At 42.8% G+C, this 18472-nt stretch overlaps 2 protein-coding genes across 2 annotated transcripts; both read right to left on the bottom strand.

Annotated features, from left to right (window-relative positions):
* Positions 1 to 254: 254 nt before the first annotated feature.
* On the bottom strand, positions 255 to 5933 carry paqr7b (progestin and adipoQ receptor family member VII, b). The gene is made up of 2 exons (XM_026183932.1): positions 5733 to 5933; positions 255 to 2973 (listed from the first exon to the last, which is right to left on the bottom strand). Exon 2 carries the CDS (start codon positions 2965 to 2967, stop codon positions 1909 to 1911), a length of 1059 nt encoding a protein of 352 aa, XP_026039717.1. The 5' UTR covers positions 2968 to 2973; positions 5733 to 5933; the 3' UTR covers positions 255 to 1908.
* Positions 5934 to 10860: 4927 nt separating this feature from the next.
* On the bottom strand, positions 10861 to 13165 carry stmn1b (stathmin 1b). The gene is made up of 5 exons (XM_026183933.1): positions 13083 to 13165; positions 11992 to 12035; positions 11652 to 11824; positions 11355 to 11546; positions 10861 to 11273 (listed from the first exon to the last, which is right to left on the bottom strand). The coding sequence occupies exons 2-5, from the start codon at positions 12005 to 12007 to the stop codon at positions 11214 to 11216; spliced, it is 441 nt and encodes a 146-aa protein (XP_026039718.1). The 5' UTR covers positions 12008 to 12035; positions 13083 to 13165; the 3' UTR covers positions 10861 to 11213.
* Between the last annotated feature and the right edge of the window lie 5307 nt (positions 13166 to 18472).

The raw sequence follows: 18472 nt of genomic DNA on the forward strand, positions 1-18472 counted from the left end.
AATTTCTCTCAGCAGGAGTACAGACTTGACCACGTTATTCTGATTTATGACATTTGAGGAGAAAACCAGAATAACCGCATTATCAGCCTCCATGCATGTAAACACAGCCAGTGCTGTCAGCTACTATATATATATATATATATATATATATATATATATATATATATATAGAGAGAGAGAGAGAGAGAGAGAGAGAGAGAGAGAGAGAGAGAGAGAGAGAGAGAGAGAGAGAGAGAGAGAGAGAGAGAGAGAGAGAGAGAGAGAGAGAGAGAGAGAGAGAGAGAGAGAGAGAGAGGATTTAGACAGTGCATGATGAGACCAATTTATAATTAGGTTTATAATCAAGAGAATTATGGTTAAATCTCCACTCAAATCGATGTCTTGCATTCTGTCTGTTCATTCATCTTTCAGTAAAGCCATCCCTGAAGCAATAACAGATTCATTGGCACATTACAGCACTGTCATGAACAAGGAGTGCAGTCATTAATATAGATCATTTCTGGCATTTGAGATTTTGTGAGATAAAAATCCAAGCGGCGTTATCACAGAAGCCATATTTGTGAGATATTTTTATAAGAACTGCCATTAACCAAAGAGATAAACCAGAGGACTCTTCAGAGTGAGGCAGTATGAAATTACAATATTCATACCCATTACAGTCTGATGGGCAGGAGGACACAAAACACGCTCTGAAAGGAAGCAGCAAAAGAGTAATGTGCTGTATTCCACAGAAAAATATTGTGCATTCACCTCCGAATGCCATCAGGTGGGGAGAAAATGGGATGCAAAGAAAATTTCAAGAGAAATACAGCTATTTACAGGGTAAGAAAGAAGTGCAAGGCTAAGCTTTCATAGACATTCACACACTTATTATCCACGGTATATACCAAAAGACATGCGTAGAGGCACATACATATTCATCATACAAAAAAAAAACCATACTAAAAGCAGGTCAGACGCAGCTTTTTCCTTTTTCCACGACTCGAATCGACCAACAATGAAAATGATTCACGCAAAGCACTGACATCACAGGACGTGAAAAGGCAAAAGCTGAAGTTCCAGCCCTTTGAATTAAAGAAAATAGAGAAAGATTAACATTGTCACAACAACAAGGAGACATCAGTAATCTTCCGCTCATCTTTTAACCAGTGTAGAGTGCCAGCCTCCTTTTCAACAGAGTGTCATCGAATCCAAGGAAAAGGGTCTGCTTTTCATAAGGAGGTAAAATATTTGGTTTTCAAATTGGGTTTCCATCTTTGTGGACTGTGTTGAAACATTAGCGTGGCCTAGTGTTAGCGCCTTGGGAAATGGAAAAATAATCCCTGCTTTGATATCCAAACCTAACCAAAACCCAAAGAAACACAAAAGAATATCAGGACATTGAGAAAAGCACCAGTGTAAAACTTAACAGGAGCTAAAAGTTAGTCTGAGGGACTATAAATACTAAATTCAAATGCTACAATTTGATTAAGACAGTCAGATTTTTTCCAAATACAATTAAGAAGGCAACTGAAGAAACTAGCCTCTCAATTTTTTTGCTAATCTGTGCACAAAGACTTTTTTTCTTTCGTAAAGTAAAACATTCCTTCAGACCGTCTAGAAAAGATAAATAAATAAAGAGAAGTTAGGATGTAAGGGTTTGTTGCAGGGTCCGCATTGCTACAGATGAGCTGCAGGAGCCCCCTTTCCCCCCCCCCCCTTTAAGTCACAACAACACCGCCTCAGTCAATATTTAGTTCACTGTTGTTTGGCAGAACACAGAGAAGAAATAATCAGAAGTCACTATCACGAGCTGATAACTTTCCTTGACAAAAACATTTAAGTTATTTTAGAACAGTCACTATAGAGTAAAATAAATGAGACTTTGTTTGACTTGTTTGTTTTGTTTTTTTTAAATAGTCTAAACTCTCACTCTTCCTTCTCGTGGAGAGAGGCCCGCACGCGCTGGCGCACGTAAAACGCGGTGAGGGCGCTGCAGCAGGCAGTGAAGATGAAGAGCGCCACGGCGTCGTGCGCGAGATCCCCGTGAAGACGCTCGTACAAGGGGCGGCGCACTGTGAAGTCTGTTCGCAGCGCTTCAATCTGCACCAGGGTGCAAACCACCACAAACACGTGAAAGATCTGGTGGCCCTGCCCGATGAAGTCACACTTCCCAGGGAACAAGCTCTCTGGGTGAGGGCAGCAGAAGAAATAGGCGCTGATTAAGAAAAAGAGCACGTGGTAGAAGTGGTACGTCACCATCGGGTCGGAGCAGCCCTCCTGGTAGCACCTGTAAATGCGATGGACTACGGGGCTGATGTCTAAGCAGTAAGCCAAGGCTGAGGGCACCACTTGAAAGAGCTTGAGGACCAGCTTGGGCAGCTCGGGACTGGCATATTTGCCATAGCAGCAGCCGAAGCACGTGAGCCAAGCCAGGAATGCCGCAGCGGGCAAAAAGATCCCTTGCACAGTAGTGTGCAACTCTTTCTCTATAGCGTAGTAGTAGTGTGCCAGAGCGCTCCCGTACTGGTAAACGGCAACCCCCACGTAGTCGAGGAAGTAGAAGGTGTAGTAGGAGAGCTCCGACTTGGCAGAGAGGAGATGAGCGAGAGCACTGAATGAGAGGTAGGTGAAAGCTGCCAGGAGCACGATGAAGAGGGGCTGAGCGTGAGGATCTCGCAAGAAGTCCACCGTCTCCGAGATCTCCTGCCACTTCACCAAGATGATGAGGGCAGCCAGCAGATGGGTCCACACGTTGAGGGTCTCGTTGTGCCTTTGGAAGAGGGTGAGAAAGTAGTACCGCCAGCTCAGGTCCGGCTGTCTGTACCCCGTGTGGATGTGGCGCTCGCGGAACACCCACGGAACGTCGGACAGCTTTACAGTGCAAGGCAGGGTTGGAAAGGCCGACTCGAGCAGCTGAGGGATCTGCCGCAGCTGCTGCACGTTGATAAACAGGCGACCGATCTGTTCCATCACCACCGTTGCCATGGCGAACTGTAGACCAAAGAGGAGGGTTAGTCAATACCTGCCTTTGAGCCACACTTGTGTCAACATGTATGAACACATTTATAAACTGCAATACTACTGATATCACAAAGCAAATCTGAGCAGCGGTCATTGGATCACTGAGCAGAATGACACCCAAAAACAGCACAGGTTATGATTTTAGGTCATTTTGGGTGGGGGGGTTTAATCGTCACACAGTTCACCGTGGGCACTGGAGGACTTGACATCTTTTTCATTGTTCACTGCTTTTATTATTTAAAAACAATCAGCAGATTGACTGAATGTAAAAGCCATCAGATGCAACATGAAATTAAATGAAAAATTATAAACTAAATTAATTAATTTAATCTAATGAATTTGTTGGCCACCGGGGGGCAGTGAAACTATGTGACAACTTGACTTAATATTACATCTGTCACATGTCAAACGTCAGAACATTTCCGACTTCTTGGCAGCTAATTATGCAACTGTGTTTCTTCTGTTGGAGGCCCTGCTGGTGGTGTGCAGTGGGTTTTATCTTGAAAAGCTTTCTGCTAAAAATAACACGGCTTCCTCTGGCTAAAAGTGGGGTTGATAAGAGTCTAGATATAAACAGCAGTGATCTATAAATCGGTAGTTTAAACGGCTCCAATAAAGATGACCAACTAGTTGTTATTGTCTGCAGAGAGAAACAGTTTAAGCTCCCCCACAGCCTTTCTGATCCACTGTTGGTAACAAAACATTATGGCTCAGCGCAGCTTTAAGTGTTTCCCGTCTGAAATTAAATTAAATTGTATTTATAATAAAAGCAGATGCCTCAAGGTACTTTATATTGTAAGGTTAAGACTCTAAAGCTGTCATGGTCCTGCGACCATGACTCAGTGACTTTATGTTTATGTTCTTTATTGTTATTACTTTCATTATTATTCATGGCTGTTTTGGGATGGTTTGTGTTTGGGATTTTAGACACTGGGTTCTGGGCTTGTGCTCCCTCTGTTGGTCCCTGGTGTTAGTGTTCCCCTGTCTCGTCAGGTTAATCAGGTCCAGCTGTTTCCCCCACCTGTGTGTGATTTCCCAGTGTCTCTTTGTGTATTTATAGTGTGTGATTTCCTCTGCTCCTCGTCGCGTCGTCTGTGTTCATACCTGGTGTAATCCCCTGCGTGCTCTCCCTTCATGCTCAGGTTTGCTATTTCTTTGTGTAGTTTCTCCCAGTTAGTTCATCCTTAGTTCTGTTTTACCATCCCCACTTTATATTGGATATTATCAATAAATCACCCTCACACCTGAATAAGTGCTGCGTTTTGAGTCCTCCTTCTGCTCTCCACACGGCCGCTGCCCCGGACCGTGACAAAAGCAATACAGAGAAAACCCCAGCACTCAAACGGCCTCTTCGAGCAAGCACTAGGTGACAGTGGGAAGTAAAAACTCCTTTTTAACAGGAAGAAACCTCAGGCAGAACCAGGCTCAGAGAGGTGAAGCCAGCTGCTGGGACCAAAGGTAACTTATCCAAAATTTAATGAGCTGATTTGTGTGTCTGAAAGTGTCCTGAAGCCTCTACGCTCCACTCACCATAATGCATCACTTTGAAGGGTGGATGCACACCACGGGACCTCGGGTACAATAAAGCTCTCACCTCAGCTCAAATTCTGCACTGATTGAAAATGGGGAGAAATTGCTTCCCAAAAAGTGCAGCACTTGACACACAATGAATGTTTGCTACTCGGCTAACTTAAAAAATGCACGATGGGTTTGAAAATGGGGTTTGATCTAAAAGACCTGCAGCTGAAAAAGTGTTGCTATTGACATAGAAAGTACTAATGGGTAAAGCAAACTGACGACGGTAATCTACCTACAGTGTGCTACACAGTTATCCAAAAAGACACCGATATCACAGTATAACTAGCTAGTAGTAGGCATGATCTGTGCCTACTAAGCAGCCAAAGTACCACACAGTAGTTTAGCTCCTCCTTTTCAAATAAAGCTCAGTTTGGAGCACGATGTGGGAAAATACAAAGTTTCTATAAATCTTCCTGTAAAGACATTCTTTGTGTTCTGTTGGGCCAATTAAATCAGATTTTGTAAACTACGCTCAGAATGCTGAGTCACGTGTGCGTAAGGGACCCTAAAAAAGGTCATTTAATTCATCAATACTTCTTTTGATTAACATGTGGAGAAGGGACTAGGAAAGGCAGAGAGCGGAGGCAGCAGCGTTGCAGAGATCATTCTGTGTGGGATGAACAAGGGCCGGCGATCAGGAGGGATGGCGTGGAGTGATGAATGAGGGGGGGATTACGTAACATAACCCCATCCGGCGTCCACACCCTCCGCTTCCAACAATTGCGATGCACGTTGAAATATTTATGGATGAAAGAAAAATTCTCGAAAATACTGAAAAAGCGCGCTTGTGTGTGTGAGAGAGAGAGAGAGAGTGCTAGTGGGTATTAAACGCGGGCCTTTACGGGCCTGATGCAGCCAATTCCCCCCGAGCAAGCCTGCACCTGATCACCATCGGTCTGCTTTAAACTTGACACCCAGTGGCCGGGATGAATTTGCATGTACCTCTCCACCGACCATCGTCTCGCTTCGATTCCCCGTGGACGCCACATAACTCTGCAGTTAGGCATTAGTGCTGAATGAGCCCGAGAAATGCCGCTGCACGATGATAGAAAATAACAGGGCTTTGCGTTCGAGGCGCATCCTTCCACTGATGCAACGAACGTTCTAGATAATTCATAGATTGAGGCTAATGGCAAAATAAATACACATACCTGTTCGACGGGAGAATCAATCCAGAGCCGAAGATACAGGAGAGGATGGACGAGTTAGAGCCGTGGAGATCATGGATAACATTATCTGACGGCGGTGAACATGCAGCGGAGAAACGTGACGGGAGCGGCGCCTGGCGGCTCTCACGGCTCAATCGCTGGGAGGGCGGACATCGCTTGGTGAACGGACTGATGTTCTAGCCAATCAGCAAACACAAGGCTTCTTCTGCAAATCCATTCGACCAATGATAGCTAACGCCGGCAAACGAGCCCACTCCCCCACAGAAAATCTTCCACTGTCATATGTATATATAAGAGCTTTATACGTCCAGTCGCTGTTAGCTAAGTGTTAACACCTGTTCTAAAATAGTTTGAAGTTTATGTTAATAAGAGAAAAGAAGAATTTAATATATTTAGTTATTCCTCAGTCTAATGACCGTTTCGTTGTTCCAGCACCACAAAATGCAAATGCAATGCTGCATTTCCCCTCTTGTTTACACACTCACCTGCATGTAGTTTACCCTCTGTGGGAACAGGCTGATGAATCTTTCAGTAGCCCTGATAAAGATTTAAAAGTTTTTCAAATCAATCGTTTTAAACACGAGAGCCACTGTCACCACTTGTGCAAATGAGTTGCACAGTTGCCACACAGTTCTTCCTGAGTACTGTGACAAAGCACTAAAACACGATATCGTGAAGCCCATAAAACTGGACGGCACTGCTTCTTCAGTGTCTCAGCTTCAGAGATACCTTTCATAACACAATGCCAACTCCACTGGGTCAAATTTGCTTATCAAAACAGGCAATTTCCCTGCTTCTTAGTGGTGGTCAGATTACGTTTACAGCCTATAGTCTTTCCATTCTTTAACAAAGTTTCATTTAACTGCAACCAACCACCCTACTCAGTCTATATTCCCAGACGGATTTAAGAGGCGTGCCTAAAACAGAAATAATAATGTGTTGGTCTTTTGGGTATTTATCCTCTCTGTATCTTAATGTCAGCTCGGGGGAACATGAGCTGAACACACATCTTTGTGTAGCAAAAAAAAAAAAGTCTGTCCAGCAATCCAGAGAAATCCAGAAAATACTGAGAAACGATTCTTGAAGTCAGGCCAGCTTTTGTCCCCTGTGTGGTCAGACAGGGTAGGAGCAGTGCACTATAGGACATAGTTCCAGGCTGATGAGTTCAGCTGTTTTTCCAAACACATGACAAAGAGGGATTGTACAGAACTGCGCGCAAGACTCCAACACAAACACTCTTATATAAACATTTTTGCAGCGTATGGTGCACACAGAGTATTAAACTTCCAAAGAAAACCTGTAAGACAGTGCAGCATGGTGGTGCAGCGTTCAGCACTGTTGCCTCACAGGTGAAGGGCCTGAGTTCAATTCCACCATCTGGATGGGGTCTCTCTGTGTGGAGATTGCATGTTCTCCCTCTGTTTACAGTTCAGAGACATGCAGCTAGCGATATTAGGCTAATTGATGATTCATAGGGCAATTTAGAATGTGATCTGAATGGAAAAGAGTTTATCATATAGTCAAATGGATGGTACTGTTTCAGGTGTAGTTCTCAAAAATAGTAACATTCATACTGTTTATTGGATTTTAGCTTGGTAAGATTTTTCTTCTGGTCTGGTCCTGTTCTTTTTCTTTTTATATCTTATAAATATTTTAGAAAAAGATATTTTATATCTTTCTGTTAGATGACAGTTGTAGCCATGGTTGAACGCTTAGGATGGAGAAAAGGTCTTACACTGACTGCCATATAGGATATGTAAAAGATAAGGGTTGTGAAGGATTAGGATGAAAATATGCTGAAAAGAAAAAGGATCGAGAGACTGAAAGCAGTGCTCTGAAGCAAAGAAGGAGAGAGAAAGAAAAGGTTGGATCGTGTGGAGATTGTAGATCAGAACGTTCATGAGGATGAAAGGTATGAGGATTTTCATGGGGGATGGTTTGTGGGATGTTTGATCAGGGATGTTTGACACAATGTGTGTGTGTGAGCAGAGAAGAAGCATGTTACTGATAAAGTAACAAAAGGCAAATAAATCCATGTAGCAATGAAGTCACGGTAAATATTAGGGGAAGATAGGTTAAGAAGAGATCTAATGATTAATGAGCAGCAAAACAAACACCACAGATGTGATGTTTAATACGAGGTCTGAAAGCTTCTTTTTTTTTATTTGCAGACAAATAATGAGGAACTGCATAGAAGTAGAAGTGCGGTGCTGTATGAGGAAGTTAAGAGAGACAGAAATGTGAGGGTGATTGATGAGGGAAGAGAGATGGTAGTGAGGTTTGCAGTAGAAGTGACAGATAGGTTCAAGTTGGAGGATGGATTACACACAGAGTCGATGTTCAGCCCTTTCCTTGAAGGACACGCTGGCTGACAAGATCCCACAAGAGCGTCTGTGGTCTATGCTGTTTGCAGATGACATTGTGATCTGCTTCAAGAGTACAGAGCAAGTCAGGAAGATCCTGGAGAGTATATCCTCTGGGGGAAAAAAACCCCCATGAAAGTCAGGACAGTGCATGAATGAGAGAGAGGACAGTGGATAGGACAGGTGAGAGGATTGGTTAGCTGAGGTGGCAACGGTTGAGGGGTCAAGTGACTGATGCGTGAACGAGAGGTGAGAGGTACGGTGGAGTGCATGTGTCAGAAATGATTTACCACAGATGGGCATACTAGCAAGAGTGAAGACAAAGGTTTACACAATGGTAGTGAGAGCAGCTACTATGTTAAATGGACTGGAAATGGTGCCAATAATGAAAAGATGGGACCCTAAAGGATGGAGGTGGTGAAGGAGAATACAGGTAGCTGCTGTGATGCATAAAGATTAAAAGGACAGGAAAAGAAAAATGTGTTGACTTCTAATGGGACAAACTGGAAGATGAAGAGCTGACGTAAATTGGGGAAAAAAGGTTAATCCTTACACAGCACACAAGTCTAATACCCATGAAGCTAGACCAGTGCCAATCATTAAACTATTAACAGAGACACTATAATTTATTCTACAGAAGAAATTTTAATTTCATGTTCATTACATTCTGTAAATAACCAAGCAATAAACAGAGAATGAACTGTATTTCACAATGTGAATAAGATTCCAAAAAGAAAACAAAAATAGGGGAAAATAGGAAAAAAAAACATCCTAATATACCAATTAAGGGAATAAAATATGTTATACACCAAAACTTGAAGCTCTTAAAACTCTAAGACTTCAATAATCAGACATGTCAAGCAGGTCACTGAACACAATCAGCACTTACCCAGTGCCACTTGGCAACCGGTTACACACTGACTGCAATTCTGTGCAAGTTGAAGCAAAGGTAAACAAACCCATAAAAACTGACGAGAACTTTATGTCCTTACACAAAGCGGAACATTATGTGGCAAGCAGGTGCTACCTTACATCAACCTGAAAAAGTCCACAGCCACAGGTTCTTTAGGAAAATGTAAAGTCAGCCGTAAATAAGAAAAAACATTAAATAAATATAAGCCTCTAAAATTTCACATAATTTTTTTCAGATCTAGCAGCTAAGAGAGCATTTGACACTCCCTGAGCTCATCTCCCGCACAAGAATGCTACTTTATGACATTTTCTAACTCCACCGTGCAGTTTATGCCACTGCATTTAAAATGGCATTACAGTATATGTAAAGGTGCTCGGATACACGAGTTTTATTCTTTGGCATTTTGACTACTTAAAGAATTATTTGTTTCATTCAGAGTTTCACGTAATTTACAGATATTACATCATTAAAAAGAAATAGAGCAATATTTTAAAACACCATCCAGCATTTGATATCAACAAACGTGGTTAATCCCCGATCTAAAAGCTGAGGTATCAGGGAGCTCTAGGCTGTTTTTTTCAGTGAGTTTATTTCTACTGTTCCACCTGGGTGGTTTTAAGAGAATGGATTGGGTGTTCTCCAGCAGCTTTGACTCAGAGTACAATGCACTTCAGTCACAGTTTGATAGGTCCAGTGGATTTTAAATTAAACTAAGTGTAATTCAGTGTATTTTCCCCCAGATTTTCCAGTCATCTAAAGAAGGGCATCGCGTGCATAACGAATTCATCATGAGATTTTTGTTGGCAGCAATCTGCATAAGTTAGAGATGAGCACATGCAGAAAATACATCCTTTCATCTGCGCTAAAAAGCACTTCTAGTGACAAAGTTTTGTCATGTTTTCCCAGACAACATGTAGCTGATGTGGAAATTGCCTTGTTGATATAAAGTATAATTCTTTTCACGTCTTGTATCAAATTATTTTTGTATTTAGAATTGCTGGCAGCACGGTGGTTAGCACTGTTGCCGCACAGCAAGAAGGTCCTGAGTTCAATTCCACCATCAGGCCGGGGTCTTTCTGTGTGGAGTTTGCATGTTCTCCCCGTGTTTGTGTGGGTTCCCTCCGGGTACTCCGGCTTCCTCCCACCGTCCAAAGACATGCAGCTTGTGGGGATAGGTTAATTTGATAATCCAAATTGCCATTAGGTGTGAATGTGCGAGTGAATGTGAGCGCGAATGGTTGTCTGTCCCTGTGTGTTGGCCCTGCGACAGACTGGCGACCTGTCCAGGGTGTACCCCGCCTCTCGCCCTATGACAGCTGGGATAGGCTCCAGCGCCCCCCAAAAGGAGAAGCGAATGGATGGATGGATGGATTTAGAAATGCTTTATTGACCCGTGATACCATATCAGTGGCGTGAGACAGTGTCTTTCATTCAATACACTATATCTAGTCAAGTACAGAGGATACTGGTAACTTAGTATAGCAGAAGCTTGTGCAATATCAAGAAGATACATTACTGTTTAAGTCTTAGCTGTGATCATACCTGCACAACTACAGAATTTGGTTCATGACCTTTTAAATAAAAATTCTTGACTCTAACATTGCTATCAGTTTGCAGTCTCACTGTTAGCTTAAGTTTGCAACCAGTTGAATTGGGGAGATTCCACTCCACTTTTTCCCATTCATATATGCCAGAAGGGTCAAAACAGCAAAAATGAGCAAAACCCTTAAAATGTAAAACTGTCAGCAGGTGTCAGAAGAGTCCTGAAACCATACAGCATGAAGCTATAACATCTTCATTATAATTAGTAGATGAATCATCACAGTACAGAAAGTTGAAAAAGGATAAAAACTTTAATGGTGTAACAATGGGACTGTACTGGACAGTCTACAATAACATCCAGCATTGCCAGCAAGAGTTTACAACAGCATGTGATGTATTAACATTAAGAAGTAGAAGGACCAATTTATTACCAGCAAATGCTTCTTTAAAGAAGGTAATATAACCAGCTGCCAAAGTGAAATCTACAGCAAGAAAGCCAGACTGCATCCTGACTCAATCTAACCAACTTAATCAGAACAGCATAATCCGAACAAAAAAAGAGCACAAAACTGCGTTTAAACGTCAGTCATGAAAATACAGCTTATCTTTGGAGGTGTGAAAACTGCGTTAGAGATCGAAAGGGGATTAATTCTCTCGCTCTTTCATTGCCTCCTTGTTCTTTCTCACTTCTTCAAGCTTCTTGTCCTGTTAAAAAATAAGAAGAAACACAACATTATTATTTTTAATGTTACACAAGCTGATGTTGGTGCACCACTGAGAGCCTACCTTCTCCTTAAACTTCTCATTGAGGGCTGCCAACCTGGCAGTGCGGTTCTCTTTGTTCGCCTCCATCTTCTGATTCAGTTTCTCCTGGGCCTGCTTGCTAAAGTTGCAGCTTTCCTCAATGGCCTTCTGGATGACCTCCTTCTCGTGCTCTCGCTTCTCGGCGAGATGTTTCAGCACTTCAGCTTCGTGGCTCTGACAGACAGACAAAACAACTGTTGCAATTTATAGAATTCTAAACACATGGGCTACACTTTTTTCCTTGTGTCTGCTTATAAAGCCAGCTGTCAATCTAGATACCCTGCGTCTTTCTTCAGCAGCATCCAGTTTCCTCTTAATCTCATCCAGTGAGGTTTCCTTTTTCTTCAACGGGGACAACAGAAAATCCACCTTAGCGTCTGGGGTCGAGGGGCTTAGGATGACCTCAAACGCTTGACCCGATGCACGCTTATTCAGCTCTTTCACTTGGATATCTGTAAAACAGGAAATACTAGAGTTGCCAGGAAGAAAGATGGAGCTGCAGGGTAACACTGAACTTCAAATATCAGCTCCACACAGCAACACACTGTAAAATTTAAAAGCAAATAAAGTGTAAAAGCTGCTAGAACAGAGCAAACCATTGCACACAATTTATACCTACCTCCAGAACTCGCCATTTTATCAGAAGTGCTGCCTTTAATACCACTGTAAGAAGATATTTAAAAAAAAACAACATTAATTAGTATCAACTGGGAGAGCATCAATGACACTTTGAAGGATGCAGAACTTTTCATGTACTTTCCCAATGTATAGAGCTGATGGTAGCAGCTCATGTTTTGGCATTTCACTGTCATGAATGTCTTTGGAAAAATACAAACACACACAGTGGATCATCATCAGTGTGGGCTCCCAGGTGTAAACTTAAAATCTGTCAACTATGCTGGTGTGAATTGATTTATTTCCTTTTTTAAAAAGTGGGTTTGCATGTGGATAAAATGAGTTTTCTCATTAACTCTAATTATAAAACAGGCACCAACTGCATATTCAGTTATAAACAACGTTATATAATACGTTAACTTACCAGTCACAACATGACTTTAATTTAATTGTCTAGCAAAACAAGTTCTGCACCTCTATGATGCCCCAGTTATTCTCAGCTCAACAGAGCACAGAACAAAACTGTGTGAATAAGCCATGCTATAAGACCCCCGCCTGCCCACAGGTGGAGACTGCTGCCTTTTTTTTTTCTTTTACAGGAACTTACATAAAGGCGGGGGCGGGCCAAGACCTCGTTGATTAGACGGTGCAGTGAAAACAAAGACACAAAACTGCACTTGAAAAGTTGTCTGGAAAAATAAAAAACGAAAGAAAACGAAACCCCCAGGTTTGCTAGCAAAATGTAACGACCGATAGACGTTGCATCATAACAATAACATCAACAACAACAAAAAATGTTAGTGCAAAATAATTAATTTACTCTGAAAGTATGGATACATGTTAGCAGAACATTTTCTCGACTATACTTGTCAAAACATTTGAAATTTAAAAATCTATATTTTTCATCTACTTTAATGCAATAAAAATCCATAATTTCTGCACAGCGGCCATAGCAATTAACTCCATTAATAACTACTTCAGTGCTGTGAATCTGAACCTCAAACTACTCAAAAAAATGTTCAAAACCCGCTTAAAAGTCTGCCAGCAGTGGTCTGAACGGCTGGTTAAACACATACATGAGACCATTGTCCTCACCGTCAAGTGCTTCGTCTTGAAAAGCAGACCTCCACCACCTTATTCTTCCCTCTATTCAAACTGCTAACATCTGCACATTGGCGCACAAAACCCACCGACCCCATACGTCATCAGTGAGGTTTGCGTTCATTGGTCTGAGTCCGCCAATCATAGCGAGTATTTGCAAGCGCGCGCGCCAGGAAAAGGAAGAGGTGAAAAAAAACAACAGACACAGAAAAGCTGGCTCTGTGGGTAACTTAAAGCTGTACAGCTGTCAGTTAAATGATTATATAAACGGAATATGTCAGGATAAATGTGCAGCAAAGTAAATAGGAGTCTAAATAAAGCTAACGGTAAGCTCAAAGGGTACAGCTAAATAAGTGGTGTGGGTTTTACGGTACAATAAAACAGTAATAAGTTAAAAAAAAGTGTTTCATTGGCATACTCATATTAAGGTTATTTTCTCTTTTTTAGGCTAAAAAAATCTCACTGATAGAAAATAGCGTTGTGACTGCAGATCTTTGTATCAAGCCTTTACCAAGTAAATACAGGGCCAGTAGTGCCCATACCAATACTGATACTTTTAACTTATAAATGCAGCTTATGTAAGGGAGACCAGCATGCTATGACAAGATATATTAAAGCCAATAAATCACTGTGGGTTTTTAAACACAACAAAAAAAAACTCCTGTTAGCTTTTCTCATATTTTGAAACTGTTTTTTACCCCACAGCTGTAAAAAGCTGATTGGGGCTATTGCTGGGTTTTCGGATGGATGAGGTGGACACCCAAGTTTTTGAATGCAATAACTCGAGAACAAGGAAATGTAAGATTTTCAAACCGATAACATAGGTGTATCTACTAAAGATCTCAGAGGTCAGTGACCTCAAGGTCAGAGGTCATGTTATCTGAAAATCTTGTGAATGTGATAAATAAAGAAGGAAGTTACCTAGGATTTATATAATACGTGCATAATCTTAAAATCTCAGACGAGTTCAAAATCTCAAGGACAGAGGTCAACTTTTATAAAAGTCACCTAGGATTTTCAAATTTATACCATAGGTGCATCTGATAAGAGGCAGAGGGGTAGCACAGGTGGCTACCAGTTTTCCAATACTACCAGTGTTTTGGAACACTTAAAATGTAAATGTACCTGTTTCCAAAGCACTGGGTCAGCTTCTGGTGTTTAAATGTGCTATAGGCTATATATAAAATAGACATGACAGTTAATGCAAAAAGGTTCAGGCAATTTTCACAGTGCACGTGTTAGGTGTATTTTTCCACTTTCAAAAAAATATGATTTCAACATGATTCAGTGAACTACAAACTTAACTTGGAGGCTAGAAACAAAGTGTCAATATGATCATGCTGGTATTTATCTGATACCAATAACAGTGTTGGTATCGATACTATAAATATTTAAATTGATCCGCTCAACTCTAATAGAAAGTTGTTGAGGTGTCAACATATGTTGAGGCTCCATATTGGGTTAAATAATAGTTACTGCTTGCATAAAAGTCATTATTTATATTTTGGGTCAGTTAACCCTAAACTCTATCTATCCTGAGATAATGCATAAAGCCCTCTGTATGTTTGATTTTGTCACTTTGGCAAAAAATATATAAAAAAAACTGATTAGTTGCTCAGGGATGCAGAGCATGAAATCAAATATAGTAATTCATTTCTGGAAAAACAGGCTATGGGCCATTTGAGAGGACCTATTTTTTCTGTCACCGTTAATGGTAGCTGAAAATATATGGAGACTTTCATCATAGCTCAAAAGAATATTAAAGTTCAAGGGTCATTTAACTAGTAATGGACTCTTTATGAACTATAAGGTATCTGCTGTTTCCAGACAACCTCACAGTGCTTTGCTCTTTTTCTTTCTTCAACCTCTGTGTCTAATATAGTAGTGTTATAACACAGCAAATGTATTCATTCATTTACTGTACCGCCTTCACATTCATTTGCATTTCATCTTACAAGGCACAACAGCGAAACTTTTATGAAAACTGACATGAATGTTTTTCTGCTCTTGTGTCTCTTACAGCTCCTCCTTTAAAGAAAAGACTTCTGAGTGAGTGATGAAGAAGAAGTGATGGACGAGAGGGAAGTTGCAATCTTGGCAGCTGCTTCCTATGGAAAATAAAATAGAGAGACAGACATAAGCTGCAAACAAAGTGAGACAGAACAAAGATGTCATTATAGAGGAGTAACAGGGGTAAGTTGCTATTCCCAGCAGCTGACAAAGGTTTTACACAGAGAAGTACCCAATCACCCACCTGCGTTTTTAAAGTTGAAAATGAAGCGACTGATTCCTAATCGGAAACAGTTCCCAGGTGGCGCATTAGGAGAATAAACATTCTGACATTTGATAGATTTGGTCTTAATGTCTGTTTTTATATTTTCTTGTGACGCTTTTAAAATAACTAAAATTACACCACCTAGTCAAGAGTAAATGGATAAATCTTTTTCTTCTTTGTTTATTAGCTCTCTCCAACTGTGATTCATCTTGTCAGAGGCTTGAAAGGTCCTAAAAAAAGACATTTTGCAGCTATAAACATTCATTTCAGTATAGATTTCAGAAACATTATGTGTTAGCTACATATGCTTGGCAGGGATAGCTCAGTAGGTAGAGTGGTGGCCCCCTGTTTGGAAGGTTTGGGGTGCGACTGCAGAGAGGAATTTCCCCATGCGGATCAATAAAGTATACATTGTTATTATATTATTTTTTTCATCCTAAACTAGTTGATAGATTTTTCTCTACTTGTGCTATTTCATGCCTTTGTGTAAAATGTCTCCATCTATAAATGTGAAATGTCACTTGTAGCTTCAGACTTTACTTACATAATGAAATCTGTGTACACTGTGCAAGAACAAGTGGGGAACAGGAGCTTTCCTCTCCTCAGGAACTCTCTGCAGGAGGGGGAGATACAGGAGAGGTGGAGGAAGATCTCAGCCTGGGCGTCTATTGTCTTATGTAGTCTGGAAGATGAGTGGATGGTGGGGTCGGTGCAGTTTTCTCTGTGGTGGGGTTGGGTGGACTGTCCCGGGCTCTGTGGGGCCGGGAGGCGCTGCTGCACTGGGCCCCGGTCTGGATGGGCCTGGGCCCCCTTTCCCTGGCGGGTCGCGGAGTATGGGGGTGCCTACTGGGGTCAGCGGGGGAGCTGGCCCCAGGGAGGGGTCACTTGCCCCTCCCTTCCTTCCCTCCCCATCTCCAGCTGCCTCCCTCTTCCCGCTCCACCACAACCACCCACACATGCAGGGCCTTGGAGTAGGGGTATGTCACCAGGGTGCAGAGGAGGCTACCCCCCCCCCCCTCTGTCCCCTTCTGGCTGCCTCTGCCTCAATTTTATCCCACAACTTAGACATTCACATTACTCACACTCTCATTACACATACATATAGGATCTTGGGGGTGGGCACGATACACGGAGTCCAAATTACCATCAGGGTGTACACCTCACCCCTGGCGTCGTTGCCCACCTCTCAATTTTGAATACACGTAGACATTGAGGGCTAGCAGGAGGGACTATGCGCTTACCTGCTGCTCTCTGGCAGGTAGCTCCATGCCCTCCTGGGTTTTAAATGCACCTTAGAACACACATGCATCAACACTACAATGAGCGGGTGGAGGGAGGTTTGGAGTCTTCTCTCACCCCCGTTCTCTGCGGCCTGCTGGAGCGGGGGGGCTAGGAGGAGGAGTTGGCCGTCCGACTGCGGTCTGGAGTGTGGGGCCTCCCTGCTGCTGCGGAGTCGGGGCGGTCTGCCTCTCCCCACCGCAGGGAAAAGGGTAACACCACCTGGGTCTGGGTGCAGTTCCCCCCTCCAGGGGTAAGGGTACCTAGACCCGGTTCGTAGAGTACGCTTGGGGAGTGTGATCATGTGTACAGCGTCTCTTCATGTCTGTCTCCACGTTGGTTGAGTGTGGAGTAAGTGTATATGAGAGCATGAGGGTGGGAATGGATGTTTGTGTCTGTGTGTGCCTGTATGTCTGTGTCTATATGTCAGGTTGGGTATCAGACACCACCTCTCTGGGGACATCTCAGGCCCTCCAAGGTATGGAGGCCTATCTCCACCCACCACCACTTCCCCTGCCAGTGGTGGACTCCCTCAGGTGTCGGTGCGTTGGTGGTTCTTTGTGTCTGGGGATGGGCGTCCGGGTACACACCGGCTCACTCCTTGGCGGCCGCTTATCGGGGCCTGGAGCCTGGGGCTCGCTCGGGCCACTTCGGAGGTGGGGTGCCCCCGGCCTCTTGGCCTGGGGCTCGGTCACTCAGGCACAGCTGGCTGCCGGCGGAGCTCACGGGCGCGTCACTGCAACCCCCCCTGGCTTCTGCTCCGCGGCTGCTGAGTGAACCCTCATCTGGGACTCTCCTCAGCTCTTTCTGGGACAGTGGCGCGGCTGCCCCTCTGTTGGTCTTCCTTGGTCTCTTGTGTTCTGGGGGCCTCTGGATGTCTGGAGTTTTGATCTCCTCCATACCTGCTTCATACCCTGGAGGACGGGGCTGTGGCTCCCCACACTCCCTAGCAGATCGTTACATGGAGAAACCTTTGGAATGCAAGCATGCTGATCCACACAGGTATGCACACAGGTGTACACACGGGTATTCACAGACGCGGACTACAGCTTTCTTGGCTGCTGCCTCAAAGCACATTGTGCGCTGTCTATCTTGCATGCTGCACAATATTGTTTATTATTTAGTAACTATTGATATCTACTGCTAGCTAGTTTATTGTGATGGTGCCGTTTTTTTTTTTTATTATGTTGCTCTTTGTTGTTTGCTTTCTCTTCTGTTTTTTTTCTCCATACAGGTGACCCAGGTGTTTGTTTGTTTTTTTTGTTGTTTGTTTTTTTGTTTTTTTTTCTTTCTTCCCCCCCTTCTCACCGTCTCTTCTCCCCTTTGGTTTTCTTTCTCTCCCTCTCTTTCTTTCATTCTTTCTCCCTGTCCTATCCCCCAGTCATGTCTGTCCCGTTTGTAGCAACTGTAAATAAAATAAATTCATAATTATAATAAAGGTCAATCAAATGGACCAATATGGCAAGGCCATGATGATCCACTTGGTAAAATAAATCCGCTTGGCATCTTTCTTGGCCTTAAGACAACAATTCTGATGGCTAAAGATCCAAACGGGACACCAAAAAAAGAAGAAAAAAAAAAGAACAAGTGGGGATTATGTCACAGGAGCTTCTTTAGCTGAGAGAAAGTAGCATAAACTGCTGGTTAATACTGCAACCTAGTGTTGGATATAGAAATTAACTTTTCAGTAGTGTTAGGAGCAGTGCCAGTTCAGTGTGGTGATGCTATGAAACGTGTTTTTAAGCAAGCAATGCTTTTTACGCCTCACTTGTAAATGACTGATGGGTTATTGCCGTCACCCCACCGGGCAGACGGGCAGCGTGGACACCTA

Source organism: Astatotilapia calliptera, chromosome 11 (assembly GCF_900246225.1).
Source record: "Astatotilapia calliptera chromosome 11, fAstCal1.2, whole genome shotgun sequence".
Classification (NCBI taxonomy): Eukaryota; Metazoa; Chordata; class Actinopteri; order Cichliformes; family Cichlidae; genus Astatotilapia; species Astatotilapia calliptera.